This window comes from Pristiophorus japonicus, chromosome 15 (genome assembly GCF_044704955.1).
Source record: "Pristiophorus japonicus isolate sPriJap1 chromosome 15, sPriJap1.hap1, whole genome shotgun sequence".
In the NCBI taxonomy this organism is placed as follows: domain Eukaryota; kingdom Metazoa; phylum Chordata; class Chondrichthyes; family Pristiophoridae; genus Pristiophorus; species Pristiophorus japonicus.
This window is the reverse complement of record NC_091991.1, coordinates 154,976,130-154,993,924: the sequence shown is the minus strand read 5'-3', so window position 1 is coordinate 154,993,924 and position 17,795 is coordinate 154,976,130. Positions and strand designations below refer to the sequence as shown.

General features: G+C 43.3%; 1 protein-coding gene across 3 annotated transcripts in view; it reads right to left on the bottom strand.

The window, feature by feature from the left end:
- Window positions 1-17,795, bottom strand: part of LOC139281152 (katanin-interacting protein) — a 144,726-nt gene that overhangs the window by 109,186 nt on the left and 17,745 nt on the right. For all 3 annotated transcript variants that reach the window (XM_070901149.1, XM_070901150.1, XM_070901151.1), the window contains exons 4-8: window positions 15,170-15,306; window positions 13,614-13,723; window positions 10,088-10,219; window positions 5,581-5,721; window positions 5,007-5,253 (exon numbers count right to left, since the gene is read on the bottom strand). In XM_070901149.1, coding sequence (XP_070757250.1) covers window positions 5,007-5,253; window positions 5,581-5,721; window positions 10,088-10,219; window positions 13,614-13,723; window positions 15,170-15,306 — 767 coding nt within the window. The remainder of the gene's footprint in view (window positions 1-5,006; window positions 5,254-5,580; window positions 5,722-10,087; window positions 10,220-13,613; window positions 13,724-15,169; window positions 15,307-17,795) is intronic.

The following is a 17,795-nucleotide window of genomic DNA, read 5'->3' as shown; positions in this document are numbered from 1 at the left end:
CTACTGTCAGCTTCCTGCCGCACAAAGCTGTTGGGGGCACCGTGCGGCGGCGGCCCTCTCATAGAAACATAGAAAATAGGTGCAGGAGTAGGCCATTCGGCCCTTCGAGCCTGCACCGCCATTCAATGAGTTCATGGCTGAACATGCAACCTCAGTACCCCATTCCTGCTTTCTCGCCATACCCCTTGATCCCCCTAGTAGTAAGGACTTCATCTAACTCCTTTTTGAATATATTTAGTGAATTGGCCTCAACAACTTTCTGTGGTAGAGAATTCCACAGGTTCACCACTCTCTGGGTGAAGAAGTTTCTCCTCATCTCGGTCCTAAATGGCTTACCCCTTATCCTTAGACTGACTCCTGGTTCTGGACTTCCCCAACATTGGGAACATTCTTCCTGCATCTAACCTGTCTAACCCCGTCAGAATTTTAAACGTTTCTATCAGGTCCCCTCTCATTCTTCTGAACTCCAGTGAATATAAGCCCAGTTGATCCAGTCTTTCTTGATAGGTCAGTCCCGCCATCCCGGGAATCAGTCTGGTGAATCTTCGCTGCACTCCCTCAATAGCAAGAATGTCCTTCCTTAAGTTAGGAGACCAAAACTGTACACAATACTCCGGGTGTGACCTCACCAAGGCCCTGTACAACTGTAGTAACACCTCCCTGCCCCTGTACTCAAATCCCCTCCCGATGAAGGCCAACATGCCTGCTGTACCTGCATGCCAACCTTCAATGACTGATGTACCATGACACCCAGGTCTCGTTGCACCTCCCCTTTTCCTAATCTGTCACCATTCAGATAATAGTCTGTCTCTCTGTTTTTACCACCAAAGTGGATAACCTCACATTTATCCACATTATACTTCATCTGCCATGCATTTGCCCACTCACCTAACCTATCCAAGTCACTCTGCAGCCTCATAGCATCCTCCTCGCAGCTCACACTGCCACCCAATTTAGTGTCATCCGCAAATTTGGAGATACTACATTTAATCCCCTCGTCTAAATCATTAATGTACAGTGTAAACAGCTGGGGCCCCAGCACAGAACCTTGCGGTACCCCACTAGTCACTGCCTGCCATTCTGAAAAGTACCCATTTACTCCTACTCTTTGCTTCCTGTCTGACAACCAGTTCTCAATCCATGTCAGCACACTACCCCCAATCCCATGTGCTTTAACTTTGCACATTAATCTCTTGTGTGGGACCTTGTCGAAAGCCTTCTGAAAGTCCAAATATACCACATCAACTGGTTCTCCCTTGTCCACTTTACTGGAAACATCCTCAAAAAATTCCAGAAAATTTGTCAAGCATGATTTCCCTTTCACAAATCCATGCTGACTTGGACCTATCATGTCACTTCTTTCCAAATGCGCTGCTATGACATCCTTAATAATTGATTCCATCATTTTACCCACTACTGAGGTCAGGCTGACCGGTCTATAATTCCCTGTTTTCTCTCTCTCTCCTTTTTTTAAAAAGTGGGGTTACATTGGCTACCCTCCACTTGATAGGAACTGATCCAGAGTCAATGGAATGTTGGAAAATGACTGTCAATGCATCCGCTATTTCCAAGGCCACCTCCTTAAGTACTCTGGGATGCAGTCCATCAGGCCCTGTGGATTTATCGGCCTTCAATCCCATCAATTTTCCCCAACACAATTTCCCGACTAATAAGGATTTCCCTCAGTTCCTCCTCCTTACTAGACCCTCTGACCCCTTTTATATCCGGAAGGTTGTTTGTGTCCTCCTTAGTGAATACCGAACCAAAGTACTTGTTCAATTGGTCTGCCATTTCTTTGTTCCCCGTTATGACTTCCCTGATTCTGATTGCAGGGGACCTACGTTTGTCTTTACTAACCTTTTTCTCTTTACATATCTATAGAAACTTTTGCAATCCGTCTTAATGTTCCCTGCAAGCTTCTTCTCGTACTCCATTTTCCCTGCCCTGATCAAACCCTTTGTCCTCCTCTGCTGAGTTCTAAATTTCTCCCAGTTCCTGGGTTCGCTGCTATTTCTGGCCAATTTGTATGCCACTTCCTTGGCTTTCCTGATTTCCCTTGATATCCACGGTTGAGCCACCTTTCCTTTTTTATTTTTACGCCAGACAGGAATGTACAATTGTTGTAGTTCATCCATGCGGTCTCTAAATGTCTGCCATTGCCCATCCACAGTCAACCCCTTAAGTATCATTCGCCAATCTATCCTAGCCAATTCACGCCTCATACCTTCAAAGTTACCCTTCTTTAAGTTCTGGACCATGGTCTCTGAATTAACTGTTTCATTCTCCATCCTAATGCAGAATTCCACCATATTATGGTCACTCTTCCCCAAGGGGCCTCGCACAACGAGATTGCTAATTAATCCTCTCTTATTACACAACACCCAGTCTAAGATGGCCTCCCACCTAGTTGGTTCCTCGACATATTGGTCTTGAAAACCATCCCTTCTGCACTCCAGGAAATCCTCCTCCACCGTATTGCTTCCAGTTTGGTTAGCCCAATCTATGTGCATATTAAAGTCACCCATTATAACTGCTGCACCTTTATTGCATGCACCCCTAATTTCCTATTTGATGCCCTCCCCAACATCACTACTACTGTTTGGAGGTCTGTACACAACTCCCACTAATGTTTTTTGCCCTTTGGTGTTCTGCAGCTCTACCCATATAGATTCCACATCATCCAAGCTAATGTCCTTCCTAACTATTGCCTTAATCTCCTCTTTAACCAGCAATGCTAACCAACCTCCTTTTCCTTTTATTCTATCCTTCCTGAATGTTGAATACCCCTGGATGTTGAGTTCCCAGCCCTGATCATCCTGGAGCCACGTCTACGTAATCCAAATCACATCATATTTGTTAACATCTATTTGCACAGTTAATTCATCCACCTTATTATGGATACTCCTTGCATTAAGACACAACGCCTTCAGGCTTGTTTTTTTAACACCCTTTGTCCTTTTAGAATTTTGCTGTACAGTGGCCCTTTTTGTTCTTTGCCTTGGGTTTCTCTGCCCTCCACTTTTCCTCATCTCCTTTCTGTCTTTTGCTTTTGTCTCCTTTTTGTTTCCCTCTGTCTCCCTGCATTGGTTCCCATCCCCCTGCCATATTAGTTTAACTCCTCCCCAACAGCACTCGCAAACACTCCCCCTAGGACATTGGTTCCGGTCCTGCCCAGGTGCAGACCGTCTGGTTTGTACTGGTCCCACCTCCCCCAGAACCGGTTCCAATGCCCCAGGAATTTGAATCCCTCCCTGCTGCACCACTGCTCAAGCCACGTATTCATCTGCGCTATCCTGCGATTCCTACTCTGACTAGCACGTGGCACTGGTAGCAATCCCGAGATTACTACTTTTGATGTCCTGCTTTTTAATTTAGCTCCTAGCTCCTTAAATTCGTTTTGTAGGACCTCATCCCTTTTTTTAACCTATGTCGTTGGTACCAATGTGCACCACGACAACTGGCTGTTCTCCTTCCCTTTTTAGAATGTCCTGCACCCGCTCCGAGACATCCTTGACCCTTGCATCAGAGAGGCAACATACCATCCTGGAGTCTCGGTTGCGGCCGCAGAAATGCCTATCTATTCCCCTCACAATTGAATCCCCTATCACTATCGCTCTCCCACTCTTTTTCCTGCCCTCCGGTGCAGCAGAGCCAGCCACGGTGCCATGAACTTGGCTGCTGCTGCCCTCCCCTGATGAGTCATCCCCCTCAACAGTACTCAAAGCAGTGTATCTGTTTTGCAGGGGGATGACCACAGGGGACCCCTGCACTACCTTCCTTGTACTACTCTTTCTGCTGGTCTTCCATTCCCTAGCTGGCTGTGGACCCTTCTCCTGCGGTAAGACCAACTCGTTACACGTGCTACTCACGTCATTCTCAGCATCGTGGATGCTCCAGAGTGAATTCACCCTCAGCTCCAATTCCGCAACGCGGTCAGTCAGGAGCTGGAGGCGGATACACTTCCCGCAGATGTAGTCGTCAGGGACACTGGAAGTGTCCCCGAGTTCCTACATGGTACAGGAGGAGCATATCACGTGACCGAGCTCTCCTGCCATGACTTAACCCTTCGATACACTTAAATTGGCAACAACAATGTTAAAAGTTACTCACTGTTTATAGAAGAGAAAAAAAGAAAAGAAAAACTACTCACCAATCACCAGCCAATCACTTACCCCCTTGGCTGCGACGTACCTTTCTATTTCTTTCTACTTCTTTTTTGCCTTCTCCCTGTAGCTGTACAAGCCACGCCTTTTATAGGCCTCTCTCCGAAGTCCCGACTGCCTCTCCACGCACCTCTCGCCGACTCTGGGCCCCGGACTCCCCGGGGTGGAAAGGGGTCGCCGCTGAGCAGTAAGGGATCGACGTGTGCCCGACAATGGGTCGGCGCACGAGGCACGGTCAAATCCACATGGGTCGGACCATCGGCCTGCCCCTGACCGGAAAGGCCTTACCACGCCATTACAGAGGCAGTAACGGACCTTAAAAAAGGGGCAATTGCCCCCCCCTCAGTATCTGTATGCACAGTATGGCACACATAAATATCAATACTCATGTAAACTCTAGGCATTAAAAAGTGTGAACATTGTACAGCAGTTACTAAGTTCATAGTGGTTTACACCATAGGAGGAGGCTAATTGGCCCAATGGGTCAGTATCTGCTCTTTGCAAGTTCCAGCTTTATGCTAGAGCAATCAAAAACTAATCCTACTACCCTCCTCTCTTCCTATAGCCCTGTAATATATTACTTTAATATATTTCACGCAGTCAGCTGGTTGGTAAAAAAAAAATCCTTGTACTCGTAAAATAAAAAACATAGGAAATTATTTTTGGTTCTATACTACCATGTGGTCGTTGCTTTAAAAAGGAAAAAAAAAACAATTGCTCTAATGAACAAATATTAAAGTACCATTCCAATAAAGGTGAGGAAGCAAACCTTAAACAAATATTATACAAAATTTATTTAATGTTGAAATGCAACCGCACATTTCTAAAATCTTAAAAACTTACTTTTTGTACTCGGTGCAAAATCAAGTACAATCACATCACCAGGGTGTAAAGTGCAGAGTTTATCCTCTCTGCTCCTCTGGAAAGACTGCTTATTCAGCTGTAGAGCCTCCAGACTCTCTGTTGGTTCTTGAATTTCAATCTGCTCTCCAATTGTATCGTCCTCTAGAGAATCGGAGTCGTCACTGCCAGCGCTCTTCTTGTCATTACGTTGGAGGTCAGCAGCCTGCCGCAGACTTCTTCTCAACATCTAATGCATAGGTGATACATTAAGTAGAGGACCGACAAATATAATAATCAGTAAACTATTTAGATGTTGGTCATAATGTCCTACATGTTACTCCAGTCCCATACTGCATGGTTGGCATAGGACAACTAAGGATGGGCAATAAATACAGGCTTGCCAGCATTGAATACAACCTGGGAACAAATATATGAAGAATCATTCTAGCTGGATCTAAAGTAAAAAAAACTCCTGCATCATTTAGGACCAATTTTATAATTAAAAATAGTAACCTTTTTGCACCGACAAGTGCAATTTATATACTGGGGATCAGCTGGAGCTGCCAGCACACACCTTAACATCTTGCATGTTCAGGAGTATTTTTTCATTGCCATCACAACAGCTTTTGTCTGGTGTCCTTCCAGGCTTTATGAAGGAAGACCTTGATAAGACACAAGAGTTGCTTCTGTTCCTGGAAGAATCATCAGCAAGATTCTGCAAGAAATTGAGAAAAAGAAAAGCTGCAAATATAAATGACATTTTGGAGTAAAGGCCAATATTTTCATAAAACATACTTAAATAGGTTGGTCCCACCATTGGCGACCATGCCTTCGGTTGTTTAAGCTCAAAGCTCTGGAATTACCATAGCTCCATCCACATTCCCTCCCTAAACCCCATAAGAGGGCAAAATTTAGGTACTTAGCGCCTTCTCCCTCCCTTCCCCCCCCACGCGCTAACAGAGCACAAAGGATTTTCGCCCTGACATGGTGAAGACAGCACCTCCGACTACATTGGGCAGGAGATAGCGCCTGCTCGGCTGCATCCTGTTACGACCCAGGAAGCAAAATTCTGTCGCGCATCCTCCAGTACTCGGCTGAGCGGGTATCTCTTTTCATCGTCGTTTGCTGCATGCTGCACAACTTGGCCATCATGAGGGCATAGCCATTGCCACCAGGCATAGCTCCACCACCTTAGGAGGAGGAGCAAGAGGTGGAGGAGGAAGAGGAGGAGGTAGCCAAACAATCGCGATTCTGCAAGGGCGATCCGCGACTATCTCATCAGACTTCAGTTCCAGTTAATTTCATCCCACCTCCCAGTTCCTCTGCACGTCCCCATCAGCACATCAATTTGACATTCCATACCACAGCCCCAAAACTGAAAGAGACACCACAAAAGATGAAACATTCCAATTAAAATTCATCTCATAAAATTTAAGAGCATCATAAACAACAAATATATTTAGCAATCACATTGTGCAATTCTTTATATCCCCTCTTAACACTCGGTTTAACTATTCTACAGCTCAGCTCCTCCACAGTGTGTCCCCTGTGGCTGCAGCACAGCTGGTGGAAGGATGCTGTGTGTCAGGGCCAGAGATTACAGATGGCCTTTGCAGGACGCCCTCTTCGTCTCTCCACATTTTAAGACCTCCTCTAAAATCCACCTCTTTGACCAAGACTCAATATTCTTCAGCTTTGTGTGTATTTGATCCTTACAACTCTATAAAGCACCATGGGACATTTTTCCACCAAATAAATTCAAATTTCTGTCATTGTAGTCTACATCCCTATCTCAAGCATGACAGCATTTGTAGCAGTGACCATCGCACAGTCCCATCTTCACACAGAGGACAACCTTCATCCTGTTGTGTGGCATTACCAACATGCTAAATGGGATATTCAGATCAGATCTAGCAGCTCAAAACTGGGCATCCATGAGGCTTGTGGGCCATCAACAGCAGCAGAATTGTATTGTACCACAATCTGTAACCTCATGACCCAGCATACCGGGGGCCAGGTAGAAGAATGGATTGAAAGATGGCTACGAAACAAAAAATAAAAGGTAGGAGTTAAGGGAAGTATCCTGGACTAGCAGAAAATGGGAAGCGGTGTCCTGCAGGGATCCATGCGGAGGCCACTATTGTTCACCATATACATAAATGATATGGTGTCGAAATTTGCAGATGATACTAAATTGGGGATATAGCTAATAATGTGGACAACTGTATCAAATTATAGGAAGACAAATAGGCTTGCAGAGTGTGCAGATAAATGCTAAATTGAATTCAATATAGCAAGTATGAGGTGGTTCATTTCGTTGAAGAAATAAAGATGACATTTATTCCTTGGAAGATAAAAAAACTAAAAGGGGTAGAGGAGCAAAGAGATCAGAGAATAAAGATACATAAATCACTAAAAGTAGCAACACAAATTGATAAAGCCATAAGTGCAAACTAAGTACAGGAATTAATTTGTAGAGGAATAGAACACCAAAGCAGCGAGGTAATGTTAAATGTATAGTGTACTTTGGTGAGACCACACTTGGAATAATCCAATATCTCCATACTGCAAAAAATAAAGCACTGGAAAAAGTGCAGAAAAGATTAACAAGGATCTTAACAGAATTGAGAGAATGCAATTATCCTGAACGATTGAGCAGACTGGAGCTCTTTTCTCTGGAAGAGAAGACTAAGAGGAGACTTGATAGAGGTTTGTAAAATCATGAAGGAGTTTGATAGGATGGATGTGGAGAAATGATTTCCACTTATGGGCCCAAGTTTCCCCAGGAGTTGCTCTTAGTTTTTTGGAGCAACTATTTTTTTTGGGGAGTATCTTAAAAATTGCAATTCTCCCCATTTAATTTGCTCCAATTTGTGAGTTAGTTCAGTTTCTTTTTTCCAAAAAGGGGGCAATACCAGTTACATGCCTGTTTTGGCCATTTAAGCAAGTTTAGCCAGCAAAAAGTTACTCCAAGCTAACTTTGGCCACCATATGTGTCCATTTTTGTATGCTCAGAAAAACCTTGTGGAGACTTAAGAAATCAGTGCAGTGATGGTGGGGGGGGGAGAGGGAGGGAAGGGAAGTGAGAGATGGTGCTTATCCAACAGTTACAAGTATACTTGCAATTCATAGTATTGTATATTGTATCACAACAAAGAGAGCAACTATGCTATAAATTCCAAAGAATACAAAATACAAACAATCTTTTTAAATATATCAAAGAATTTCCTCCTGCAAATCCTCCTATGCTATCCACAGGGAAATAAATGACTGAGGAAGAATAATTGACCCTGCTAATGTTACCCTTGGCAATAATCAGAGTTTTGCATTTCATTAAAATGTTCTAATATAGAAATTTCTCAATCCCACATTTAATTGTTGGCCCTAAATGCATATGGAAATGAATGTGTTGTGCAGATGGACAGGAGTAAGTCCCCAGCTGTTACTGACTATATCACTATAATGTTTTGAAAATGATTACACCATCCCACACCATAACTATTTTTTGATGTAGTAAATTTGCTAATTATCTGTTGACATGCCTAATCACAACCGACTATTTCAGCCAGTTCCTCCGAACGTACATCTTGGATTACAAGCTTACTGCTTCATGCATTGCTAAATCAGACGTGCTTCAGAACTGCCCCTCCTTGACCATATTGATAGTTTATCTAGGATTCTGTCAAAGCAAACACAAATCTACACTCAACAGGTAGGTGAGATAAAAGCTGCATAAAGTACTTTAAAACATCCAGTAACACAGGATCTTTACACCTTCAAGTGATTTTTGTATAGTTTATCAAATTATTTGAAGCTGTCTGCACAACAATACATTTTTAGCTTCGTCATTGTAACCCACCACCCCCCCTCCCCCGCCACACAAATGGCTGAGCCACTGTGAGAAAGCTCATTGTAATTGCTTCTTCAGAAATTAATGGAAAAACACACAACTCCATGGGGTGGGGGTGGGGGAGAACAGACACATGTTTAGGAACAAGCCCATCCCTTTTTAAATAATCTCAACCCCAGAAACTCAGCTTTTCCCCATACCCTTCAATCATTTTCTCTCCAGAAACTTACCTTAAACGCATTTATATTATTACTCTCTATTGCTCTCTCTCTCTCTAGCAACTTCTTGCACAACGTCATTACTCTGTGTAAATAAATGCTCATTGACTTCCCTCCTTGTTCCATGATACAATAATAAGGCATGGATTCGGGATGGTGCAGGCATGATGATTCAAATGGCCCTTTCTCATTCCAGACTTTATGTTCTTTATAGTACTCCTGGCTGAACACGGCAGGCACTGTTCCCGTAGTTCTTGGCAGGGAGCCCATTCAGCCAGGGTTAGGGGCGGCGTGCTTCGGGCCCCCCCCACACAGCTTGCAGAGATTTGGGAGCGAGGAGCTACTGCATATGCGCGCACACTCTAGCGCGCATGTGCAGAGGTCCCGGCACTGTTTTCAGCGCAGGGACCTGGCTCTGCCCCCCACTCCTTGTGCTGCGCTATGCCGAGGGCCCTCACCGTTCCAGCTGCGGGGAGAATAGCAAGGTAACTTTTGGGCGCGGTTTTTGTTCTAAAAAGTCGACGCACCTCACGGAGGTGCACCGTTCTAAACGTGGGGGCAAATTTGGACCCAATGTGTCCAGAATAAGGGGTATAACTATAAGACAACCACTAACAGATAATTTAGGAGCATTTTCTTTACAGAGTGGTGAGTATGTAGAACTCACTGCCACATGGAGTGGTTGAAGTGAATAGGATTGATGCATTGAAGGGAAGGCTTGATATCTATGAGGGAGAAGGGAGCAGAGGGATAGAGGGGCAGGAATGGAAGGGGTAGTTAGAATGCAAGGAAGCTCACGTGGGGTATAACACCAGCATAGACCAGTTGTGTCAAATGGCCTATTTCTGTGCTGTAGTTTCTATGCAATGCCTAAAGAAATGTAGACTCTTTTAGCCTTTGCTCACTCTGGAATGCAGGAGACAAAAATTCGCCTGTTGGCTAAAGTTGGTTTTAAAAAAATACTGTAACAGACAATACTTTACATTGCTGTGCACTTTTTAAAATAAAGTTACCTGAGAGCAGCTACATGATAGCTCTTCTGTCTCCATATCAACACTTTCATAAGCTTCAAAATCATTAGAGTAATCTGTAGGTGCACCAAGGTGTAACGGTGTTCCTTTCTCAGTTTTAATATGGACTGAAGACTGAAATGAAATGCAAGTGTCATTTATATCAGAACTGAAGATACCTTACCATACACACAAGCCTGATGTTAAAATGGCACAGCATTCAGTTTATACTTCTGGTTGGAGGCTCACGTCTCAGTGGCTCAGAGTACCCCAACCGGCAATTCATGTCTGTCAGGCTTCATCAGTTCCTAGCTTACAGACATCTATACTCTGGGGTCAGGAAAGAAAAAAATACAAGTGAATCCAGCTGACAAGTGACATGGAGCCGTGTTAAAAATGCACACTTCTGAATCTTAAAATTTTAAAAGCGATTAAGGGCAGAAAGGGGCAATGTTTGAATATTTACGGACAATACTTTCTATATTTGAAGAATAAGCAAGTCAGACATTTTTACGCCCAAAGTGCACTGTGGCACTTTGGGCACCAGAGCCCCACGTCAACAGGCACTGAAGCTTATTCAGTGTCCAATTTGCTTTGCATGAGGCTTAATAAACCATAGTTTCCAAGTAAATTAGGCCTATGCTGCATAATGTAGATGGGCTGACAAAGCAACTACAGGCGCCTATTTGAATGGACACTTCAGGTGGACGACCACAAATTGAGTTAAAGTTTTTCTCTTTTTCTTCTGGGTGGCATCTCTTAGTACGACCACCCTTCATGTATACTGCCAAAATCTAAGTCTGACAAAGTCATTGTGCCCCTCAAAAAATATTGACGCTTTAAAAGACAATTGATAGTACCCAACATTCCAGAGCAAAATTCCAGCCCTCGAGATACTCTCAGTGCCTCAGACATCAAGGGCCCGAAGTTGGTCAGATTACCGCCCACAGGCGCGCCGAGGCACCGCCCGAAAAAATTGTTTTCTGAGAAATTCCTGCCCCACCGCTCATCTGCTGTCCAGGTCCCGCCTGGCGGGAAATTATTCTGTGAAGTACCGCCGGCACAACTTCCTGCTGCCCGCACTTCCCGGAGGCTCCAAAAACGGGATTTTCCTTGTGCACGATCTTCTAAAATCATGCTCCCGCCCGCCAGAACGACCACTGGCAAAAAGGTGATCTGAGCTGGCTGTAAATCGGGCGGCAGGGAGAATCGCACAGAGTGCTGCACATCCCGGATAGCGTTCATATGTTACACCATTATCAGAGGCTCAGAATGAGTTCTCAGATTGACCTTAAACTGCACAGAATGACTTCACAGGTGTAAATGGAAAGTACTCTGTTGAGGGGCAGGTGTGGGTATAGGAAGCAGCAATGAGTTCTGAAACACAGTCAAGGCTCCATGGAGATGCACTATAAGGGGTTTTTAGACCATTGCAGGCAGAACAGAGTTACGGACAGAATGTGAGTGCACGCATGGTACGAGCTTATGTCAAAGTATAGAGGCAATAATGAAATCATGAAATGCTCTGTGAGGTGGCAGGATGTGACAGTGAGAACAGCATGAGCTCAAGTATATAAGACAGAAAGAGATATGTAATGGACTGCAAGGTCACTGAGGAACATGTCATATCAGGGGTGGGACATAACAAAATGTGGACTGAAGTGTAAGCCTTAATGTGTGCCCTCCAAGTTGTGCAACTCTCTCATTCAATGGCAGCCTTCCTGCATTGGTCACCCTTACTTGTCATAGCGCAATCGCCTGATGACAGGACCCATTAAAGAGTCGCATCATAGGTGGACAGCAAGATATTCCTCAGACAGCAGCACACCTGAAGGAGATTTGTCTGTTTCTCAGCAGGGACCCCAGATGATGTAATAGTGAGACACTGACCAAGAGTAGGTGAACAATGTGACTGTATTGAAAAGTGCAGCATGCCAAAGTGACAACATGCAAACAATTGAATCCAACATATGTATATTATCTCAGAAACCATTCAAGTCACAGTTACAATAATCCATGTGAAATAACAGCTACAACTTGAAGAGTAAACAACATCTCCACCACCAACACCCAACCCTCTACCCACTACCACCGATGTGAGGCCCATTGTCCTCTTCGCACACGCACACACGCATTCCACCTCACATACCAGTTCCTCCAGCTCCCCCTCGTTAAACCAGGGAGCTCTGGGCCCTCCCTCCATCAGACGTCTTAAAAGTTTTTTTTGCACTCATTATAAATTCCCGAGATGGATGGCTGATGATGAGTTTGTTTCCCTCTCTCTCCAAATATGACCTCTCTGTAACTAGCAGGTGCAAGTGAGTACACGCAGCTGTGCAATCAGCCCCAATTGCGGCAAAAGTGACATAATCAGCCACAAGAAACTATAATTTAAAAAATCCCAAATCTCGCATGTGCATGGTGCATGGCCTCTGATGTTTACCGAGTCAAGAGGCCTGCACCTACCGCCCACTGCTGCTACCGCCTGCTCATGTCCGCTCCTGCCCGCCAATTCCCGCTGCCTGCCGCTCCCGCCGACAGAACCGCGGCGAAACTCCCGCCCAAACGGCCCCAGCGGCAGAGGGCGGCAAAAACTGAAGTTTCGCCCGGGGACCGCCGAGAAATGGGCAGGCCTTAGCTCTGACCAAGTTCAGGCCCCAAGTATCTGGTGTGCTGCACATTATTAAAGTGATCATCTATTATCTACTTTGTACACATTCAAAGGGCAACTAAAAAAAAATAGAAATTTGTTTTAATCATCCTTAGCATTGCAAAAATAACTCTCAACTGTCCCTTGACATCCCAGCTAGAATTTCCTTAAATAGCCTGCTCCGTTATGTACTTCACAATTTCGTTTGATGAAAATCCGTAACTGAGCACTTCCGATGGCTGATTCCAGATAACGACAGCAATACAATGTGAAAAATTTGTAACTAATTTTCTAGTGTAGAAAATCATGAAGAAACTGTACCAAAAAATAAAATTATTGAGCTGATCTTAAGTGAATTGCAAGCTTAGCAAAATCCAACGTTGCAGTTATACTATAACCACTGTACTCAGATCCCTTCAGTATTTTATTTACATTGCCTGTCAGTCAGGAAGAGCTCTGGGACAATAAATTTGAAATGCATTGAGAGCACAGGAGGAGCACTCACTGTTTCAAAACTGTAATTAAGTTCTGCTTAAGCTTGTGAAGTGCCCAAGAGGCTCAACTCTCTTTCTCTCCTCCCCTCGCCTCCCCCCCCCCCCCCCCCCACCCCCCACCGTACTTTTAATATCTAACCTCATTCATCAAACCCAAGCCATACGAGGTAGCCTCTTCGGAGGGTCGGGAGAGATGGGGATGTCACACTGCTCTCCTCCACAGTTAGAACGGGACTTGACTCTGGAATTATACTGTCAGGTTTACATTGCAAATGTTTCACTTTGTAGCAATGTGGAAGTGGCAGGCAGACTGTGCCCTTGAAAAGTTCCCCTACATAATAAAGATTTCATACAGTTTCTACTGCAGTTTATCAGTTGTCGTTACCTGCACCCAACCCTTACGCTGAACTTTGCCTGGTGCAGTTTGCGTTCTACGTTTTAGTGCAGCTAATTCTTGTAGCTCTTCAGCATGCAAAGTTGATCTTGAAGCAGAATCTGAAATTAATTTTGTATACATAATTTTAATGTATGGGCTGAATGTGAACAAAGGTTTTTACTTCATAAAATATGAAACCAGCAATTTAACAGGATAATAAAAGTAACAAAGTACACCAAGAATGTGGATGGTGACTTTTTAAAAATATTAAATGGTATTTACCCCTGCCGCCCACCCAAGAGATTCCCAAAGAAAGTTTGTGATGGAATGTTGAAATATGTAAAAATAGCATTAAAAGCTGACAGGAGTTGAGCATCTCATTCACATGAATGAATTCAACGTGCAGTGGTAAGAAAGGAGTGGGAATAGGGCATGGGAAAAAGGCAGATTAGACAGCAAGACATCCATGCTGCTACTCTTCACAAGTTTCAGCTAACCCACACGCTTGTGCTCTCCTGCACACTCATCACCTTCCTTCTCCTGAAGCTACCCTGGCTTCTTGTGCTCCAGGAAAGCAAGTTCAACATTCTTGTCAATATTAATCTCTCCTATTTGAGCTATCTCTTCCAGCTATATAGCCCAGCTTCCACCTCAGTTCCTCGTATTCTGGATTATTGACAGTTGCCAATCCCTCCACTACACAATCCGAGGCTACTTTTCTCATGCAACATGCCCTTACTATTCCACGTTGCCTTGCTGCTTTCTAAAGCTTCTTAAAAACCTCTGCCAGGGATGCTGACCACCCACTTAAATTCCCTCACTTTCTGCTTGATGGCCACTTCTTTCCCCATTGAAATTCCCTTACCTCCTGTACTCTCCATCTCTTTCCCTTGCAAGGTACTTTCAGCTGTTCAGTTATGAGTGGCACTTATTGGATGCAAGTTGCTACTCTGCCTCAGTGCATCCCACCTCACTACCACTTTCAAACAGAATGGACAGATTTGATTGGGAAGACAAGGATCAGTGATTACGACAGTCTTGCGCAAAGTTGAATTGAGTGATTATAGATTTCTTTAGTATGAGAAATCCTCCAGAATAAAAATTGTTTTACAGCCCCATTACAGAATTTTTTTTAAAATTAGCATACAAAGTTATGTTTCATCTGGACAATTCAACAACTTCTTTTGAATGTGCAGCACAATTACGAGCACTCCAGAAAGTAAAAAAGTGCATCAAGAGATAGTCAATACTGGGATAATGAACAGTTAGCAACCTAATCATATTTTTAGACCTTTTATTGGCCATCATTTACAGTTGTTTGGGAAAGTTACAAATGCCTCAGTATTACTTGGCCACAATTTAGCTGCACTTTTCATAGAAAAGGAAAAGATCTATATATTTGCCTTCAGACTGAAGCTTCTCTCTTAAATGACAATAAATAATGGTCTATTTGATCCTGCATAGCTCCAAAGACAACAGACAATGTCATCACTGTAGATGAAAGGATATATTTTATTCCCTTGGGCAACACAACAGCTCGTTCCGCTTTTATAGCCATTACTCACCAGCTGTCCATACTGATCGTGAAGTTGGTTGTCTCTTTAATTCAGAGTTGGCACCATTTACATAAATGGAAAACCCTTGTTCCAAACGCTCCAGTTGAATCTTTTTAGGATCTTTTGCTTTTAACCGTTTCAATATCCTAAATAAAAAATAACATTCTGGTTAATATTGAAGCAACTAATTAACTGTTTTAATGATCATATTTGCAAGATAATACATTATATATAGATTAGTACCAGAAATAGTTATATTTTGAATCATTTTGACAAAACTGAACCGTTTGTAACCAAATGTTACAATGATTTTGTCCTGTGAATACTGGATTGGGATTTCACAAGTTTAGCAGACTTGCTTTAGTAGACCCTTTTTGTTCCTCCACTTGGATTACAAGTCAATACCTCAGTTATCTAATCGTCTTATATTTTTCTAATTTAAAGCCATAATGAAGCCTGCATTATTATTTAGAGAAGGTTCAATTTTCAAAATAAATATAGCAATGCTATAATACTTGTGCTTCCACAATAGTTATACAAGAAGTCTGTTTCTATACAAATTAAGGATGGTCAGCATGTCATTCAAATCTCTTTTCAGCAGAATTAATTAATATTACCGCCCAGTTTTATAAAGATACTTTTTTGGGGGAGCAAAAGAAACTTTGCTATAATTTATGGGGCCGAAATTTCCGTTCTGCACCTTCGGTTGGTGCTTCCATGGGGCGCAAAACTGTTTTCGCCCCGAGTGAGGGGGAGCGCTACCGGCTCCCGTGAAATTGCACGGGAGTTAGCAGAGACGTGAATACAGTAGCGCCATGCCCTGCTAGTCGCGCCCCGGACCGCCGTGCCTCTGGGGATGATGTTATCGCCGTGCGCGGCAACCTCTTTGCGCCTCGCTGCAATCCCTTTCCTCCCCGCAACAGAGATTGCCTAGCCAGCCTCGCGGGTGGAGAACCGGGCCAACTTCCACTTCAGGGCGGAAATTAAAGGGGAGGTGCGCTGCACCATCATTTTTTTCCTTCGGCCGACTCACTGGTCGGCCCATTCTTCTTTGCTGTCACGTGGTCCGGGCCGCCATCGTGCAGCCCAGCACTCCGTTTGGGTGCCGGGCTGTGGCCATGGCACTGTGGATATCTGAACGGAATATATGGAATTAAGGACAGTAAAGTAAATGGGATATATGAAGATGTATAAGCCATGGAAGAATAGCTGGGAGAATGTCAGATTGCAAATAGTGCAACATCAGCATAGCTAACAGTCTGTCTCAAGGTTTCAAGTCACTAATCCTGCCAATAATATATAATTGTAACATGAAATACATCTGCAGAATTGCAAGGTCTCAGTAAATAGTCACACCATTAGATTGAAACATTTGGAGGCAATACTTGAGCTTTCAAGAAGAACATCTCATATAGATTGACTAATGAGTGGCTGAGTTAGATTGTCAATCCATTTGTATTTTGTTATCTGATTTCAAAACTGTATAACTGTTAACGCTTTACGATGTAACTTCACCTATCCGTAGGGAGTGTGTATGCTCTATCCAGAGAGTATATCTTCTGTCTGATAGGTCTTACTGGCCGGTAATAAAGACTGCTTTGTTCAAAGCACAAGAGGTATTCGACTCAGTAATTTTACTGAACCAGATTGAAGTAAAAGAATCCAGGAATTAACATTTGGTGTCAGAAGAGGGATCTCAACGGACGACTGCCGAAAACTTGCGAATTAAGAGCCAGACTAGCCTTGGACGAGACGAGGGGAAAATGGCCACTGGAGTGAGTATGATTTCAATACTGCTCCAGTTTCCCCCGGTTTCAAAAGTCTGAGGAAAGTTTAGCCACTCGCTGGTTCTCAGGTAGTGTCTGAACGAGATCCAGGACAATCTGGTGAATACCTTTCAAACTTAGAATAGGGATAGAGATAGGGAAATTGCGCGATGACGCAAACCAAGCGGCGACTTGGAAAGGGAAAGATAGTTAGAGCTAGATAGGGATAGATGATCAATCATGGATCCAAAAAAAATTAATAGGAAAGAAAAGAGATTCTTGTGAATGTCTGTTTAAATGAGAAATGCTTCTGTGACTTTTACTGTAAAAAAAAGCCGGGGAGTTGTGGTTTGTTTTATCTCAAACAGAATGAAAGTTTGTTTTAACCCTTCGTAGTGTTGTCCTGTATGTGGGAAGTTTAAGAGTGTGAACCTTATTGAATTACGTATATTCGGATGATAAGTTACGGAGCCAGGAAATGCCCAAAGGATAGGTTTGTTAAAAAAAAAGAAAAAAATTACATGGTCCCGGTGGTTAAAAAAAAAAGAAAAACTTGTTGAAAGAAAACATTCAGAGAAGGCACAGCAAAACAACTGAGATGGATTCAAAAGGATTTAAAAAAAAAATATATTAAATAACACGACCTTGAGGCTGGAACAATTGAGATAACGAAAAGCAGTCCATAGCCTACGTGCCAGACTTCTCTCTAGTTATAAAAAAAAGTAGCGTACTAAATAGGTGCTGAAAGAAAAAAATGTTCTGAGATTTTAAATTATGAAAAATATAAAATCACTCCTGTCCAATTGACAGAAAAACTCCATTAAATTAGGGCTTTCATTGACTGATTGAATTTAAACTGCGCAGTAACG